At 37.7% G+C, this 18,016-nt stretch overlaps 1 protein-coding gene across 1 annotated transcript; it reads left to right on the plus strand.

Annotated features, from left to right (window-relative positions):
* The first annotated feature begins 896 nt into the window (after positions 1-896).
* Positions 897-16,294, plus strand: LOC121866782 (paramyosin-like). Its single transcript, XM_042366512.1, has 5 exons — positions 897-1,223; positions 12,255-12,381; positions 14,039-14,146; positions 14,532-14,627; positions 15,275-16,294. Exons 2-5 carry the CDS (start codon positions 12,271-12,273, stop codon positions 15,608-15,610), a joined length of 651 nt encoding a protein of 216 aa, XP_042222446.1. The 5' UTR covers positions 897-1,223; positions 12,255-12,270; the 3' UTR covers positions 15,611-16,294.
* Positions 16,295-18,016: the final 1,722 nt, after the last annotated feature.

Here is an 18,016-nt window from a genome sequence, read left to right on the forward strand (position 1 = left end):
GTTCCTCATTGGTACTAGTTCAAACGGCTCGTTAACCTAGCGTGTGGCTGAGGAAGTGACAGGCTCTACACCTTAAACACAAGGGGCGACATTTACAGTATATGTCTGTTTCTGTGTTACTGTCAATGAGTCTATATCTGTGTGTGTGTGTGTGTGTGTGTGTGTGTGTTCCCGTCGTGTGTTTCTATGTCTGTTTATATGTGTCGTTGTGTGTCGGTGTCTACGTGTCCGTATGTGGGCAATGTCTCAGAAAAATATACCGATGGATAGATCTGTGTCGACCAAAGTAGAATTGATGTATTGACGAAGAAAACATGTCAAGGACTATATTACATGTGAAGGTGAAACAGTGCGTTGGGTGGAGACCTGCTCTAATGATTACCCTTGACATGACTAATAGTGGCTATCATTAATACTACTAATACTTCTAGACTATTACTAATACTATTTCTACTTATACTACTAGTCCACTACTACTAGACTACTCCTACTCGTACTACTATTACTACTGCAATGAGAGTTCGACAAATTGACACAAAATTCTACTAGTACACAACAGGTGACGCCATGTAAACATTACACCTGACCTCAGAGGACAAGTTTTCTTAAGGGGTTAAATGTAAACACCAGGAAGAAGTGGAAGTACTGGCACCTGTGTTATTGAGGGAGGGGAGACTGGAGGGTGTGTGGGAAAGAGGGGAGAACGGAGAAGAGGGAGGGAAGGGTGTAGGGGAGAGGGGAGTATACGTTGGGGAGAGGGGAGTATACGGTGGGGAGAGGGGAGTATACGGTGGGGAGAGGGGAGACTAGTAGGAGAATGCGTGGGGTAGAGAAGGAGTGCGTGAGGGAGGAGGAGGAGGAGGAAGGGGGGTACGAAAGAAAGGGAGCGGTGAGTTCTGGAGTCAGTTTATTCCAGGCGGTAGAAGGGTGAACATGTTGCGTCCAACATAACACTTGTACTACCTACCTGTCTCACCCTCACTATGGATCTACACGCATAAAAAACAAAAAAAACACACACAACACCGAGAGTACATTCCAGGACACTGCTTTAACGACGTGTGCTGTTTTAATCGATAAATCACTCAAGACATGACGGTGTGTGATGTGTGTGTGTGTATGTGTGTGTGAGTTATCTGTGATACTTGTGGCCTGAAAAATGCATGTCGGGGACTCATTGATTCGCAAGTAACCCAACATTCACTCCAGTAGGGGAAGCACAGGTAAGTGTGATGGGGGTCGTGGTAAAGGAGCATTATACGACTCATGATTGGACGGTCTGTGGCTGTAAGTTTACCTGTTATAAGTAGTTAAATAAGATGAAGGGTTATGCTAGGACGACCTGGAGTTATACGTCTGTCTGATAGGGTCGTGATGGAGGTTCTACAGCGGAACGACAACAACGACTGAAGAACTATTGGCTATATGTCTGTTTGGTAGGTTGTGGTAATCATTTAACAGAAGAATGAGTAAAATGAACGATCTGTGACTGTAGATTAGCCTGACAGATCACAGTAGGAAAGGCGGTGGTATGTATGCACGCACGGGAATAACACAGCACTGAAACATCACACCTACATTTCAGTCTCACGAGACAATTACTAAAAATCATGCTGAAAAAGACAATTCCTCAAGTAGAAACATTATTATTCGTTATAAATCGGAATATTCAGTAGACCGTATACCGAGACAATTTTACCCTTTGGAATGTGTTACTATGATACTGTTTGTTACGTGTTGACAGACTTTAGGAGAGATGCAGTTCTTAAAGGGTTCAGTCATGTTGATTGTTGTTGTTACTCGCTTTGTATCTGGATTATTTCGACTAACTAAACTGTTTCAATGATGCAAGAGAAAAATTAATAGTAGGATCTTTAGTCTTAGGGCGGCGGACACTCCTGAAGGATCTTTTATCCAGTAGTTCAGCATTTTCTCAAGAATGGTCCAAAGTTCTTCCGTGTACAGTTACTGATAAAATCAAATCATATGTAATACATTATCGTCTACTATAAGAAAGGGAAGAGCTTACATTGATCCACGTGGTTTTGTTACTTATACCTTCTGCATAAATCTACATTACATTTTGATCTTGAAGTGTATGTGTGGGTGTACATCCCAGGAGAAGGTAACACTCACTCTCGCTCCAACATTACTACGCACCTCTCCCTTATTGTCGGGCTCCCTGTCACCCTCATCTATCAGTGTGTGTTGCCGGGTCTGATGTGGGTCTTTAACATCACCAACACACGGAGGAGTGTATCAAGCCTTGTTCCCGAGGTGTCAGGTTACTCGTCTCCCTCATAATTCAAAGGGTCGTGATATGTTGCTGTTAGAATCATTGTTTTCTTACACTTCACTTTGTTGATCCACAACGTCTCTGTAAGCTATAAGTCTATACGTTTTCTGTGTATTTTTGTGGACCTGTTTTTCGTAGTATTTGGTTATTTATTGAATGTCATTCTGTGTTATAAGCCAAACATTCACAAGATGTTTGCATTGTTGTAGTGACAGTTTGTCTTGGTCATTTACCTCCTGCTCAGCCACATTTCCTAATTTTGCATATTTAGGATGATACAAGCGACGGAATTATCCACTTTGTGCAAAATGAATTTGAAACGGATAAATCATTGGTGACGCATCTCGTTTGGCAATTTATTCTTGAGGGAGGGAGCTTCTGGGAAGTTACTTGAGGGATGAGGAAATAATAACGAATATTAATGGGCAAATTTGAGGGTAGGGGGGCCAGGGGAAGGCAGAGAGTGGAATGGATGAATGAAATTAAAAACTGGGACCCCAGAGAGATACAAAAACTTAGACTCTTAGAGGGATGGTAAAAACAGCCCAAGAACATTTAGCGTGGAGAGCTGTGGTCGCCAACCCTCAGATATAAGGATGGTACTCTGATACACTACATTTCATCACTGCTGGAGAGTCTAGATGAACGGCAATGAATCACGAATATCAAGTTAATGTTTTAGAAATAATCCTTCTGTCTTGGATTTTACCCGATATATTTAGACATGACCGCAGACAGGAAATCAACTGAAAGTAAAAATTTCTTGACTGACCGCATTTGTGAGTTATATAATGAAATTTAATATTAAAGGAATGCCCAGTTCGCCGTAGACATGTACAGCACATAATTGTTCCTTCATTATTATTATTATTAATAGTAGTAGTAGTGGTAATAGTAGCACCATTAAATTCAGCACTACGGTCATAACACTACTAATTTTGAACTATATGTTTACATCAGCGCGCCCGAGACTTCCCTGGTGTTTACAACTTTTTGCTTGTTAATAATCCGCCAAGGCCAACCAGCATATTTAACCTTTTACCACGTCACTTAAAATCCCGGAAGAATCCTCCACACATGTGAAGGAACATAAAGTACCATTCTGGGACACGACACCAGCTGATAAGACGTCCTGGGCATCACGACACGTTGGGTGAGTCACGGCAAGGGTAACCGGGCCACCTCGACCCCGTGACCCCACTGCGGAAGAAACGTAGACTCACCCCTACCAAACACACTATATATTATTACTGTGGATTTTGTTTTTATTTTCGTATCTAATGGGTTTTGATTGTTTAAGTGTTAATTAATATGACGATATTATTTTAATAGAAGAACAGGTCAACGCTTGTACCTATATGGATGTACTGTATTTGTACTGTACTGTATATACGTACTGTACCATTATGTACTTGTGTAGGGTTATGTGAGCGAGTGTGTAGCGAGTTATACAAGTGTTCAAGTGGCCAAAACTGTATGCATGAGAGTATTGGAATTTGTGTATGTGTATGAATAATACGCATTTACGTGTACTGTGGAGTGTTGTATATTGATTTTGTGAGATTTGGTGAAAAATTCCGCTTGGAGTTCATGACAGAGCAGCGTAACCTACACGACTGAGCACATTCTATGATTACGTATGATTCACATATACACGGAAAAATGTATTAACACACGCACACACACACACAAACATACCCCCCCCCCCACACACACGGTTGCACACACACATCCATTTGAATCATTAAAACTTACACGTCCGTCCCCATGACTACACCCACCACTCTAGTAGGTTTTAATCTTATATAAAGTTCAACTCCACCGTCAGACTCGCCCTTATTCTTAGGTTCAGATACCCTTGGAATAACCTTAAACCTATTTTAAGTTCCACTACCCTCGGTAAGCCCCGCCCACCCTATTTCACCAATAATTACCTTTTGCTCGCCGTAACAAGAGCACCAATCACAACCCTGACAATTAAGTGGAGTATATTAGTTAAGTAGTCTCCAGAATAACACAGGGGGGAGAACGGCCCTCTCGACTCCTCAATCTTCCTTGGTGATGAGTCTCGTAGTCAAGAAAGATTTAATTATACTCTACTGCAGCTGAGATTAGAGTCCCGTTGCTTGTTAGAGTAGGTGGGGGGAGTAGGCGGGAAGAGTAGGCGGGGAGAGTAGGTGGGGAGAGTAGGTGGGAAGAGTAGGTGGGGGAGGTGGGGGGGAGTAGGCGGGGGAGAGTAGGGGGGAGAAGTACGGGGAGAGTGGTGAGGTGCGGAGAGGTGGGGGGAGTGGTGGGGGAGAGTGATGGGAGAGAAGGCAGGGGAGAGCAGACAGTGAAGAGTACATCTTTTATTCCTAGAGCTCTGTGGGGAGGGGGGAGGGGGAGGGGGGTGGGGGCAGCAGTCACTCCCAACCAGTTACAGTCAACGATCCACCTGTCTTACTTACAGTCTTCAGGTACATAGAGAGCCAGTCCACCACACTATAACACACTATAATACTTTTCACTACACCATAACAACTACAGTACAACACAATGCAATATGCACTATATATAGCACAAAAAAGAAAAACAACAGAAAAACAAAATATATCATAATACAACGCCAAAAATACAACATTAAACACAGAACAATACAATCCAAAGTACAGCAACACGCAATACAAAATACGACAAATAGAACACAAAATACAGCACAATACAACACGGAATAAGCCACAATACAACGCAAAACTTGGCATAATAACAACACTATATACAACACAACACAACACAACCCTAAAACAACACAGTACAACAAGACAACCCTAAATACAACACAACTCTAAATACAACACAGCACAACACAAAATACAACATAATATAATTTACAAAACATTTCACAAAAGCCACTTACAACCAACTGACCATCACGAGTGTAAAGTGATACGAAAAAACAAAAATAAATAAAACTACATCCAAAAGACACGATGACAATGGCCGTCAGAGTAGCTTAAATAATCCCTTTGATAACGTCTCTCTCTCTCGTATGGAAATTCTTCGCCCTCTGATTACCTAGTATTTATCTCCCCCCCCCCAGGAAGAACAACCCCAGGAGCTTATTTCCAAGTAAAAAAAGAAAAGAAAAAATCTTATCCTAGGCAGTGGCGTTTGTTGTTTTTCATTTTGTGAGGTTTCGAGTCTCTGTTACATCTTGTGGGTCTTTTTAAAACATATTGTGAGTCTTTAAAATATCTTGTGGGGTCTTTAAAACATTTTGTGGGGGTCTTTAAAATATATTGTGGGTCTTTAAAATATATTGTGGGTCTTTAAAACATCTTGTGGGGTCTTTAAAACATATTGTGGGTCTTTAAAATATCTTGTGGGGTCTTTAAAACATTTTGTGGGGGTCTTTAAAATATATTGTGGGTCTTTAAAATATCTTGTGGGGTCTTTAAAACATCTTTTGGAGTCTTTAAAACATATTGTGGAGTCTTTAAAATATCTCGTGGGCCTTTAAAACACCTAGTGGGGTTTGTTGGGAGGGGATGGGGTACGGTGACGGGGAGATGGGCGTTGTTATTTACCCTACAGACATAGAATTAGCCTTGGTCAATTTATTGGAGAACAAATGTTACCGTTCATCTCCTATGTATTCTACTACTCACAAACCGCATTACTGGATAATTTATTTATTTATTTATTTATTTTGCGTTTGAGGGGAGACATCACATTAATCAAATTACCTTAAATAAAACTAGTAAGGGAATTTGGTGACTTATAATGAACAATGTATCTGTTTACTGTGAACAAAGAGAGAGAGAGAGAGAGAGAGAGAGAGAGAGTTTAGTTCTTTGTCTGGGTAACTCACCTAAACCCCCAAATTGGTGTTCCTAATTTTAGAATATTAAAAATATCGCAGCAAAAAGGGAGGCCAGAGTGAGCGGCAGAAGGTACAGTAACTTAGATATTTAGTCAAGTAATGTTTGTATCTCTAAAGTCAAAAGTCATTATATCTCTGTGATAATTCTTTTAGGATAGTATTATAATGATTACTCGACAAAAATGATCATGAAACCAAACGCTAAAGACCATAATGAAACCAAAACAGAAGTTGTTGTCATAGATGTGACAGTAAACACTGGCCGTTGAGTGACTACTTGTGTCCTCTCCGTGTGGGGGAACTGTGGAAAAGTATGTTGTTTGTGGATAATGTGCACGAACCATAGGCGGTGCTGGAGAATGACAGGGTGGGGGGGCAAGGATCGACCAACCACGAAACGTTTTATTTTAAGGGTTGAAAATCTCTTCAGTTACAACACAAATGTAGTACAGATGTCGATTATTGTGTCTTTATCAACCGTAATACGCCCAAAGAAAACATATATCCTGAAAATGTAAAGTTACGTTTGAAAAAAGAACAAGAAAAATCCTTGATGCGAATACCACGTGGTGATTTTTTTTTTCTGATCAGTCACAGCAAAGGGCTCAAAAACATGTAATAAGATAGTTAAGTAATCAAAATAACTTCATATCTTCATAAAAAAACAGCTTCTAAAAGTACGGAAATCAACATCAAGTCCCTTCGAGGAGCAAGACAGAATTCCTCTCCAGGATTATGTTGTGGAGACCGCACGTTGATGTGTGATCCCCGTTCAGCTTACATTGTTTAGGGCTATTCTCGGGGCTCCCCCGCTGTCGAGATGCTTATTATCCTAAAATTATGGTCATATTAAAGCAGATTATTCAGTCGAGCCGATATAAATCCGTGCCGACATAATAACGTAAATTCACCATACAAAAGACAACAGAAATACAATGAAAATATCCAAGACAAAAAATTACCTAAAATGCATATGATAAGCAGAAATAATTGCAGCTCGTGATGGCAACATCACGGAAGAAAAATTCTTGACATAATGGGAGGGTAGACCCCTGTATTCTGTATATATAATATGTAATGCGTATTATGAGGAAATGGTTACAGTAAAAAGCAATTTTCACGCACGTATTTATATCCAAGCATAGAAGCTTTCTCGGAACAATTTACCTTGGATTCTTCAAAGGAAAATCATTAGTACTACATATTATTCTGGAGCAACGTGAGTCTAATGTTTGCAAGGTTTCAAAATAAAATTTTACGGCTCAGAATAATTCGCTCCACTCAGGTGTATATAAACAAACCCCAGATTAAAAACAAGTTTAGTGTTTGCTAAGGAGTAATATACGTTTCCAAAAATACCAACCTTACACTAGTCACCAGTAGTCAGTGGCGAGTTTACCTAACAAAGTGTACCCAAGTTGGACTAAACCCAGATTCTAGTCTTTGTTTTCAATTTCCTTAATTAAAGCCAAGACAGCGCGTAATTTACAATATAGTCACGGGGCGATTTCACAACCTTTTTGTTTTTCAACTCTGTACATTTACTTCGGGTAGCTAGGAAAGGGTTACGTTTTTACGTCCCCATTCAGGAGAAGAAAAAAATGAACGAACGAACCTCAAAATCACGTGGCAGCTCCCTCCCCAACACGCCCCCAAGAGAATCAATGTCTGGTTGAGGTGAGGGAGGGGAGGAGAAGGGGAGGAGGGGGAGTATGAAGGGAGGAGGAGGAGGAGATGTAGGGGAAGTGGATGAGACAGCTGGAAGGGAAGGGAGTCAAAAAAAATGATAAGAGGGATCAGATAAAAGGATAAAGGAAGGGAAGGAAACCAGAGACAGAAAAGGCGAAGGGTAAGAATACCAAAGGCAAAAGAAAATAAACACAGTAGAAAACCAAAAAAATGATAAAGATGTATTTCTCTTGATGTTTTAACGATAAACAAAGGAGTAATTATCTTGTATTAGATTGTTATTTTAATGTCCATCAACGTCCATTGTTCACCATATCTTAGTTTCCACATCACAACATTTTAAAATTTAAGATATTTGTGATACTATTTCACTGTGAAAATAATTTACGCGTAACGAACCAAAAGAAATATAATTCAGTGGATATGATTGACAGTTAATCTAATGTTGAATGCTTTAGCTATTAAGATATTTTTTTATTACTTAACCCACTAAAACACTGTGTACCGAGTGGAGGAACTGTACGTAAATAAAGGTGACACCGTGACTGATGACCCTGTAGTCGTCGCCCTCCAGACAAACTCTATTTAGTATTGATCAGTTGGGGTGCAGGAACTATTTATGTCATTATTCCTCTTGGTAATGATTGGTTGTCGTCATCACCTTTGTCATGGTGTGTGTGTGTGTGTGTGTGTGTGTTAAACATCGTGGGAGAAACACCTGTACAATAATATATGACAACAATAGTTTGGTCACTGTGGGTGTATAAGCCAACATCTCATAGTCAAGAAGGTTACATGGACACAGGTTTACGAATTCAAGTAGATTCTCAGATGATCGTATATAGGCTTTCTATTTAGGTACATAATTGGATGTGTAAGTACAAGTGAAGATTTACACAAAAGAAAGTACATATAGAATAATTCCTATGTAGCACCGATATCATAGAAAGGTCAATTTCACTATAAGAACAGTTAATATGCCTCTGAAATCGAAGGCATGCGTGATGTGATAGCCATTGTCTGACATAATACACCAGTAACAATTGTCTGGACCAATGCTTAACAGTGCCTATTGTGCCTCCCCTTGTACGACATTAATGTAGTGTAATGTAACAAATGTGGTGCCCACTATTGTATAAGACAGCTATCCTTCGACAATGTGAAAATAGAACCATGAACGTGTTATTAAACCAAGCGAAAGACTTTTGAAAAGTATAGACACATGAGTTTATGAGGACCTGATGTTATTAATTTGTACGACACCAAACTAGTTAGCAAATAACTGTCTACTGAAATTTTTTATATATTTTCAGGTATTTCTCACTATAAAAAACACGAAATAATTTTTGGGGGCTTCAGGTGCTTCTACTGTCATTAAGCGTTTAATAACGTCTGGTTTTTTTTTAATCATAGTTCGAAACTTACTAAAAAAAAATAAGAATATTTAAAAAAAGTTATATATAATGCATTACTGTGCTCCAATTGAAGTATATTATAAATGTTTCTAGATTAATAAATATTCTAGTTATCAACAATAAAAACAGATAGAGGTCTAGTTATTCACCAAGAATATAAGCTTACGGGCTTTGTTGATGACGTGATGGTTGTCCGTTACTCGAAGGGGTAACAGTCTTATTATTGCCTCTCATGGACACACGAAACAGTGGGGAGCCCTCATAATATAATCGAACGAGGAGAACTACGCATACTTCTTACCAACACTAGCCAAAATCAATAAAGGCTTCTGTAGTGGAAGTACGTGATTTATCAAGGTGTGTGGGGGGAGCGAGGTGGAGGAAATATAAGGGAACGTGGAGGATATATGGGAACCGGATTTATGAGTTAAGGAAAGCGGTGATTGAGGAGTGTCACTTATAGGGAATTGATGTTTAGTTAGGTTCACGGTCATCGTTAACACCACCAAGTTTATCCTTATTTTACGACGGGTCTGGACCAGTCGTAGCATAACATACGGTGTACTCCACCGCAGTAGTGAGCTCAAACTAGGAGGAGGATCAAGTTATGAGTTTTCTTAGCTCACGATCGAGCACTCCGTAGGGAGAGTGTGTTTAGGGATTCTTTAGACCCCTTAAATGTGAGTGATGAACATCTCAGTCTTCTCAGATATTATGGATTTGCTCGAAGGGAAATATGTGGTTCAGTGATGAACTGCACCGTGATATTGGTCGAGTGACGAGACCCCGTGCCACTCCTACCCGCACTAGCTTTAGTGGCCCTCAAATTTTATGTAAACGGTAATTTCCAAAATGTTGAAGCTGACTTGAATGGCTTAGGCCAGTCAAATGTATCTAGAATGATAAACTGAGTGTCGTCTGTTATCGATAGAAGAGCGACAGCAGATATTAGAGTTCCAAAAGGTGTAGTAACAATAACCAGAAGTAAATAAAATTTGCAGGCACCAAAGATTTCCATAAGTTATTGGGGCAATAAACTTTACACACATTTCAATCGATGAAATATCAGTTTAATAGCTTAAGAACGCATAGAAACTCCTTAATACCTATATGATGATCAAATAAATTCATGTAGTAATGAGGCAATTAATCACAAAGGTTTTAGTGATTATGTACTTAGTTTTTTTAAAGAAAGTGAGAATTGTGGACGTAACAAGCAGAATGAATTAAGTTCACTAGTGGTGTTTTTTTTTATATAAATATTCACCTTGTCATAAATCACAAGGATAATAGTACTCACCAAGGACAATTACCAACACTCCGCTCCCGTAATATAATAAATACAATGTAGTTAACCAAGTAGTTAGCCAAGAGCAACTATTAATAAATTCAACTGCCTTACAACCTCAATTAACGCATGCAATTACCATACTGATATTAAATAATCCCAATTACGTAAGTAGCACCATTAACGAGCATAAACTACCTGGTTGTTGCAATTAATGAACACAGTTAACTTACTGTTATGATGAATGAAGGAGTTAACATAATTGTGGTTTGAATTCTATTTTATTCTTGTAATTAAATAAACAAGTTCAGTGATATTATGATTATATTTATTTTTCCGATTTTACGTTATTTCTTGTTCCCTGATATTTAGTAATATTTATTTAATTGTAATACATCTATGTTTGTTTGGTACTTAATTTGGTTGTTTTCATCTGACTGACTTTTATGTGAGTTTCTCTGACAGTTACTCGAGGGTTACGAGCTAATTAATTACTTCTACATGATATTCAGTCGACATTCACGTAATAAGAACGACATTCACTTAATATCTAATTGATGTATATTTAAAATTTGCGTTTTATCTAATATGTAAATGATGTAGTTACTTAAATGTTTACCTAATATCTAACTTCTCTTTATTCCTTTACTTACATTTAACTGATACTAAAATATTTTTGTTCATATGACAATTTCTTATTTATTGATGATGTTTGAATGGATTTACATACACGCGATCGTAATTTAATTTTTTGTCCTTAAATAATATGGTAATTGTATAGAAACATCGGTCCCTTTGTTTGCAGGGTTTTGAAGAAGAGGGAAAATATGTGGTTAAAATACGTAAAACGTACAATTTTATTTTATTTTTTATCAATTTTTAGTGTTAAATTGTTTGCTCCACTGACCAATGTCCACGGAAAGTTGCGGCAGTTACAAAACTATATGGGATATAGGCTGTAACTTGAAATCGAAGTATTTTCACAAGAATCTTATTAAAAGCGGAGAGAATAATAATAATAATAATAATAATAATAATAATAATAATAATAATAATAATAATAATAATAATAATAATACAAAAACAGCGCACAGAAAACCATATCTCGTTGCCAGTGTTTTCTTTATATTAGCCAATAATATTTCCTCCTTGTGTAGTTCAGTTGTGATATTTAAATTTTAACTTAATTTAAATGTTTAATAATATACATAATATTTCATTGACATTTACAGAATATTCTAACTTAGTAAACTTAACATTAGTATGACATTTATCATTATATAGTTACAGTATTGGTCAATTATTGTATATTCAATATAGTACAAAATTAGTATATAATTAAGGGCCTGATCCTTTGAACAGTGACCCTCTGAATTCTTATAATTGTGCCAACTAATGTAAACAATGATTCTTTTAGCCAATATCACAAATACGCATACTTGATCATCACTATTATTATTATTATTATTATTATTATTATTATTATTATTATTATTATTATTATTATTATCATTATTATTATTCGTGTGATTTTAAATTTCAATTTCAGTTTACATACGACTTAATATTTCCAAAAATTTTAAAAGTTCTAAACATTTGAGATATTACTCAACATTTATTGAAAATACATACCCAGTGTACAGCTTATATATCACATTAGATCCACAAACATGAATTCTAACTTTTGTATAAAATGTCCCACAGTCAAGAGGCCGCGGGAATGGGGTGTGGACGGCGGTGTGGGTGTTGGGCCCTCAGCGAGCTGGAGCTGGAGAGGTCGAGACACCAGGCCACCCTCGAGGAGAACACCCGCTACCAGAGACACATACAGGTTGGTCATACGAGGTCAGATAAGGAGAGGCCGCCATATATAAATTCGGGTCACACAAGATTAGGTAACGTCGTAACAGGTCATTGGAATACGTCGTATACAAGCTTTGGTTACATGTTACACAGTTTACAACATCATAGGTAAAGAAGCTTCCTATAGGTAGATATATAAACAAATCAAACATTCTGCCAACCTAATCTTGTCAATAGGTCTTCGAATTGTCTATTTCTTTTTTCTCCTTGGCATTAGACTAACAGAACACAAGTTATTGACGTCAAGATCTCCAGGAGACAGCGACCAAAGCGACTAGCACGTCATATAATCTCCCCTAATGGTGACGATTCACGACAATTGGTATATGTCAGGATAATATGACGTCTGTACAACACGCGATCAACGCCCCTTCAAACAGGTACTCCTTGCCAGACGTACAAATACCGGCAATGTCTTGGGTCCGCCCCATACTTTTCGTCTCTGCTCAAATTCTTGTACGAAAACAGGACGATTGATTGATATACGCACTTTAATATATTCTATAACGCTAAATAATATCATAAGTGTGTGACAATTTCGAAAACAAAAATACATTTATGAAAAAAATAAATAAATAAAAACATATTCGTCTAATATCAAAATCTCGTGTTTCCGTACAAATTAAAAAATACTACTTTCCTATTTTCTTTTCTGTTACATGTAAATTGTTAGTCGTATATCATAATCTCGAGTCGATTTTCAATACTCCTTTTCTAAATGGGAAAACAACGCCAAGACAAACCTCTCGCACAAGTCCATAAAGAATGGAAAAAAATAATCTGACCAACGTAATTATTTTTTCCGGCATACACATGGTGAAAAAATCAACCAAAATAGATTTACCTCGATAAGCGACGCATATAGGGGACTGTGAAAAGTTATTGGTTAATGAATCAACGGTTAGCGAAGCAATTAATCCCATAACAATATGACAAATTCAGGGGGTTAGGGGCCGGCCTCCCTCTAAAAGCTTCCATCTACTCTTGATATATGTCTGTTGTGCACACTGTCAAGCAAGAAAATAAAGCAGACATATAAAGCAAGCATAAAAGGCATTAAATAATGAATGCAAAGAATAAATTGAGACTGTTCTTTACCTAACCTGACCGACTGTAACCTGGCGATAACGTAACAGCAAATGGTGATGACGTCATAGCAATTGGTGATGACTTCACAGCCACTGATGGCGTCACAGGGGTTGGAAATGACGTCACCGTTTTTTTTAATTTGGGGGAATTTGTGAATTTTTTAAAAGTTTTGACCTTTTTTATATTTTGTAGAAACTCTCCCTCTCTTACCCCTTTCTTCCCTCAGCCTTCTCCATCTCTGTTACCTTTCATCCCTATTCTCTTATCCCTACACTCCCCCTACTTCCCCTCTCCCTAACGCAGGACAATCAGGTTAGGCTAAATTTGGTCAAACTGGATATGGCTGGTACGTGTTTACCGTCATAAATTGCTATGCTGTACACAAATTGTATATCGGTATATCTAACAAAAACAAACTCAAAACTAGTACATTTCTTTTCATTGCTTCCAGATAAACAATTGTTATGCAGTGTTACTACAAAATAGCCCCCAAATTTTAACCTTTCATGTGATTAATATTCCATTCCATTCCCCAGGAGCTTCGGGATGAGCTATCAACTCTTCACTCTACCGTAGCTGAACTAGAGAGACGCTACTCTGACCTCTCCGCACGATACAGGGGCACCGTGGCCTCTCTTGATGATGTAAGTAGCCTCGTACTGTGCTAAGGTTTACTAATACTGTCAGGTCACCACGTACTATCTGGTCAATAGGATCACTTAATTCTGTAACATTTATTTCTAACGATAAGTCACTGGAATACTGCTAACTCTCTCTGCTCTTGGTAAAAGCATTATCAGTTCTCCTTCAACCATCAGTGAGTCTCTATTTTTTTCATAATATTCGTTTTCTTTCAATTTAACTAATGGAACAGAAATATCTACATGGGCACTGAGCCTAATTACAATATCCTCAATCCCCCCCTTCCAGCACGGGGCTAATCAGTAACTTAACAAAATAATAACAACACGGTACACTTACCTGACGTTATCTAAACTGGCTCGCCCTCTACTAATCCGTCTCTTTCAGGTCAACGACACGACACTAAGGCTGAAAGAACACTCGTCTGACTTGGTTGACCAGAATCGTCGACTGAGGACCAACTGTGAAAAATTAGAAGAGGAGGTTAGTGATCATTTACAACTGCAAAATAACTACATTGAATTTGGTACACTTATTGATATTTACTATATATTACCCTGGGTTCTTCATTCTTTCGATGCTGATGTGAAAATATGATAATGTGTAACTTGTGTGTGTGTGAACTGTAATTGGGTTGTCAGATTCTAGTGATGAGCATCGACTACAAGCGAGAGCATAAAATTTATTTTCCAGGTTGTGTGATGGATGTTTGGTAGAGTACCAATGAAAATTCCACATACCCCGTATATTATAAGAACCTCTACAGCCTATGGTTCACAGTACTAGAATTATTACAGTTTGTATGTTAAGAAGCATTTCTGTCATCCATATACAGTATACTACTCAATTAAAGTATACTGTAAGTATCATGTATTCACACTTTATGGTGGATAAAGCCTCGCTTATTTCCCTTATACTAAAATTCCTATCCTCGTCACCTCTCCTTCCCTTCGTTCCTATTCTTCTCGTGTACCCCCTCCGCCTTGCTTCCTGTTCTTCTGGCCCTCTTTTCGCCCTTATCATTTTGTCCTTACCCTCCTTTCTTCCGCCCCCTTTCATTTTTTCACGCCCATATTCCAGAAAGCGGAGAGACTCTTTTTGCGAATAATAACCCCCTTACACTTGGCCAGGCACGGATCCTGAGGGAAGAACTAGAGAATGCCCGATCACAGGCCGAGGAGGAACACCGCCGGCGTGTGTCGAGTGAGGTGTCTCTTAGCCGGGACTTGGTTGACACCGAAAGGAAATGTCATGTGAAAATGCGACGAGCCCATTCCCTCCACGACATGGATAAACAACACCTGCAACAAGACCTGGACCGTCTCCAACACGCTCTCCACCGGGAGAAAAAGTCACACCAAATGACACTACGTGACTACTACCGCTTCTATCCTTTCAGCTACTGCGGACCCCACAGCATCTACAACTGTCATGATTGCTACCATGATCCCATGCTGCTCGATTAATTTGGTAGCTTTAACATGAAACGAAAGTACTTCACTTTGTTAATTTAACATGGATGTAACAAACTAAAAACGGGATGCCAATACTGTTCAATTAACATAGGACTAGGAGCTAAATACTTGACACCTATGTTACTTAACCATCAAGAGAACCAAGATCTCAAAGATTACGAAGTTCTTTGATTTACACGGAAATTAAGGCGGTAGTATAGGACACCCATGTTGATCATAAAACATAGTACTGCAGACCTAATTAGAAGGATATCTAAGTTGCTTGACTGATATAGCGGTTAAAATTAAGCATCGAGGTACTGTACTCAGATTATTAGCTGCTCTGGTCCAGCTAGGGTTATGACGGAGCCTGAGTTTGTCATTGTGTCCTGCTTCGCTTGGTGTCTGTTACCGTAGCCCAGACTGTTGTTATATAATTGTTTGCTCTAGAGGAGAAACTGCTTCGAAAACTAGACCAAAAAACAAGAATTAGAATTTACCATATCTATACAGAATGAGTTATTAAGTTAAAGTATGTTGTTAAGTTATCTGTTCGAAAAGTACACACCAACTAGTTAATTCCTGTTCACTGTGCAAAATCTATTACAAAAATATTAAATTGATCACTTCAAGAATACAGACAACTAGCTGATTACTATCTTGCCAGAATAATGGTTATATATATATATATATATATATATATATATATATATATATATATATATATATATATATATATATATATATATATATATATATATTAATTAAGAAATTTACCCAAATAATTAAAGCAATAATTTGTAAAATCTACAACAAACGTTAAGAGCTTACTATGTAGCCTATATAATTCCAATAGTATTTACTTATCTTATTTTTCATATTTCTTCTCCTACATCTTTACTCTTGCTCACAATTTTGCTACGTTCTCCTATTTACAGAAGAGAAAAAATATGGACCTCACGATGTTTAATCAGAAACATGTTTGAACACTTGAAGCACACACACACACACACATACACATATTCTATCCTGTAATAGCAGCGTTGTTGCAAGCATAAATATTATTATTTTTTAATATCACAGAAAAAAACAAAATCGAGAAAGCACTGATCGGCATTGCATCAATAAAAGCTGAATGACATGGAATCACATATGGAGTATTATAACCTATTTCATCAACAGATATGTAGCATACAGTAGCAAACATTGATAGGTTCAGGTCGTGCACTAGAAGTATCATAAAAAACAAGTTCAGTCTTAAAATGACCTAAATCTCATTATCCTAACACATCAATCAGTAATATGTCTCAAACGCTGGAAAATCGTTGCAAAAAATCATGAAAATAGTTGCATTACTTTAATGATTAAACATTGACTTTCGTTTTAAGAATAACCTAAAAACTTGCTGAGAGACGGAGGCTGTCAGCTGCTCAATCATATAAATGTTAAAATCAATGCTCAACACTGCCTTGAGCCAAAGGTTACAGGGTACAGCCGTGAATTTTGCAGCGTTGGCGTAGAGCGCTGGAAGTTGGGCAATGACTTTCCTACTATAATGCCAGGTAATCACATGATCATTCCCTAATACTACTGACGGACCAGGGGTGGTACACGCGACAGTGTCCTCTGAAGCCCTGAAGGGTAACGTTATTTATAACGTGACATATATTTAAGCTCGGGTTGTCTCTTAGGATTGTGCATTTTATCTCATATTTCCATGTGTTGTTGTTATTAAATATAAGAAATTGCTGCAATGCATGAGCCTCTATATTATATTCAGGTCAGGATTGAAGGTTTGCTAAAGAGTAATTTTCCAATTGAGAACCAAATTTTGTTTCACTACAAGTATATTTATTCTTACAATTTACAGATCTAGAACCATCTTATGTATTAAATACTTTTTCTCATTACGCCATTGCTTAGGCACCTGCGATGCATATGAAAATTAAATATCTTATTTCAGCAGTAACAGACCACTGACCAATGGCAAAATTGAGCACATATGTTTAATGGTCCGTTCCCTTCTTAAATTTGAGTCTAGTGTATTTTGGTGTCGAAAAAATTTGATAATGATACATCGAATGGTTCTACATTTATAAGTTACAAATGACAATCGTGGTTCTAAACCCATCATCACTTAATTCTGCATTTTTTTCTTCTTCAAAGAATTAGAAAGAGACAAGACGACGACACATATCAAACAATCCGCGATCGGTTAAAAGTCTCTCTAGCCACTACTAAGAAAAACACATTAATGCCCAAATGCAAATGCCTAAGTGCTAACAGACCTTAAGTTACTCTTCCAACAAAGCTGAAAACTGCCATTTTCTATGAAAGTACAACACAAGCTGTAAAAAATGTATCTACACTTTTTTGGGGGGATAAACTATGATAAAGTTCACTAAAGCCAACGATAGT

Source organism: Homarus americanus, unplaced genomic scaffold (genome assembly GCF_018991925.1).
Source record: "Homarus americanus isolate GMGI-L3 unplaced genomic scaffold, GMGI_Hamer_2.0 scaffold58748, whole genome shotgun sequence".
Taxonomy (NCBI): Eukaryota; Metazoa; Arthropoda; class Malacostraca; order Decapoda; family Nephropidae; genus Homarus; species Homarus americanus.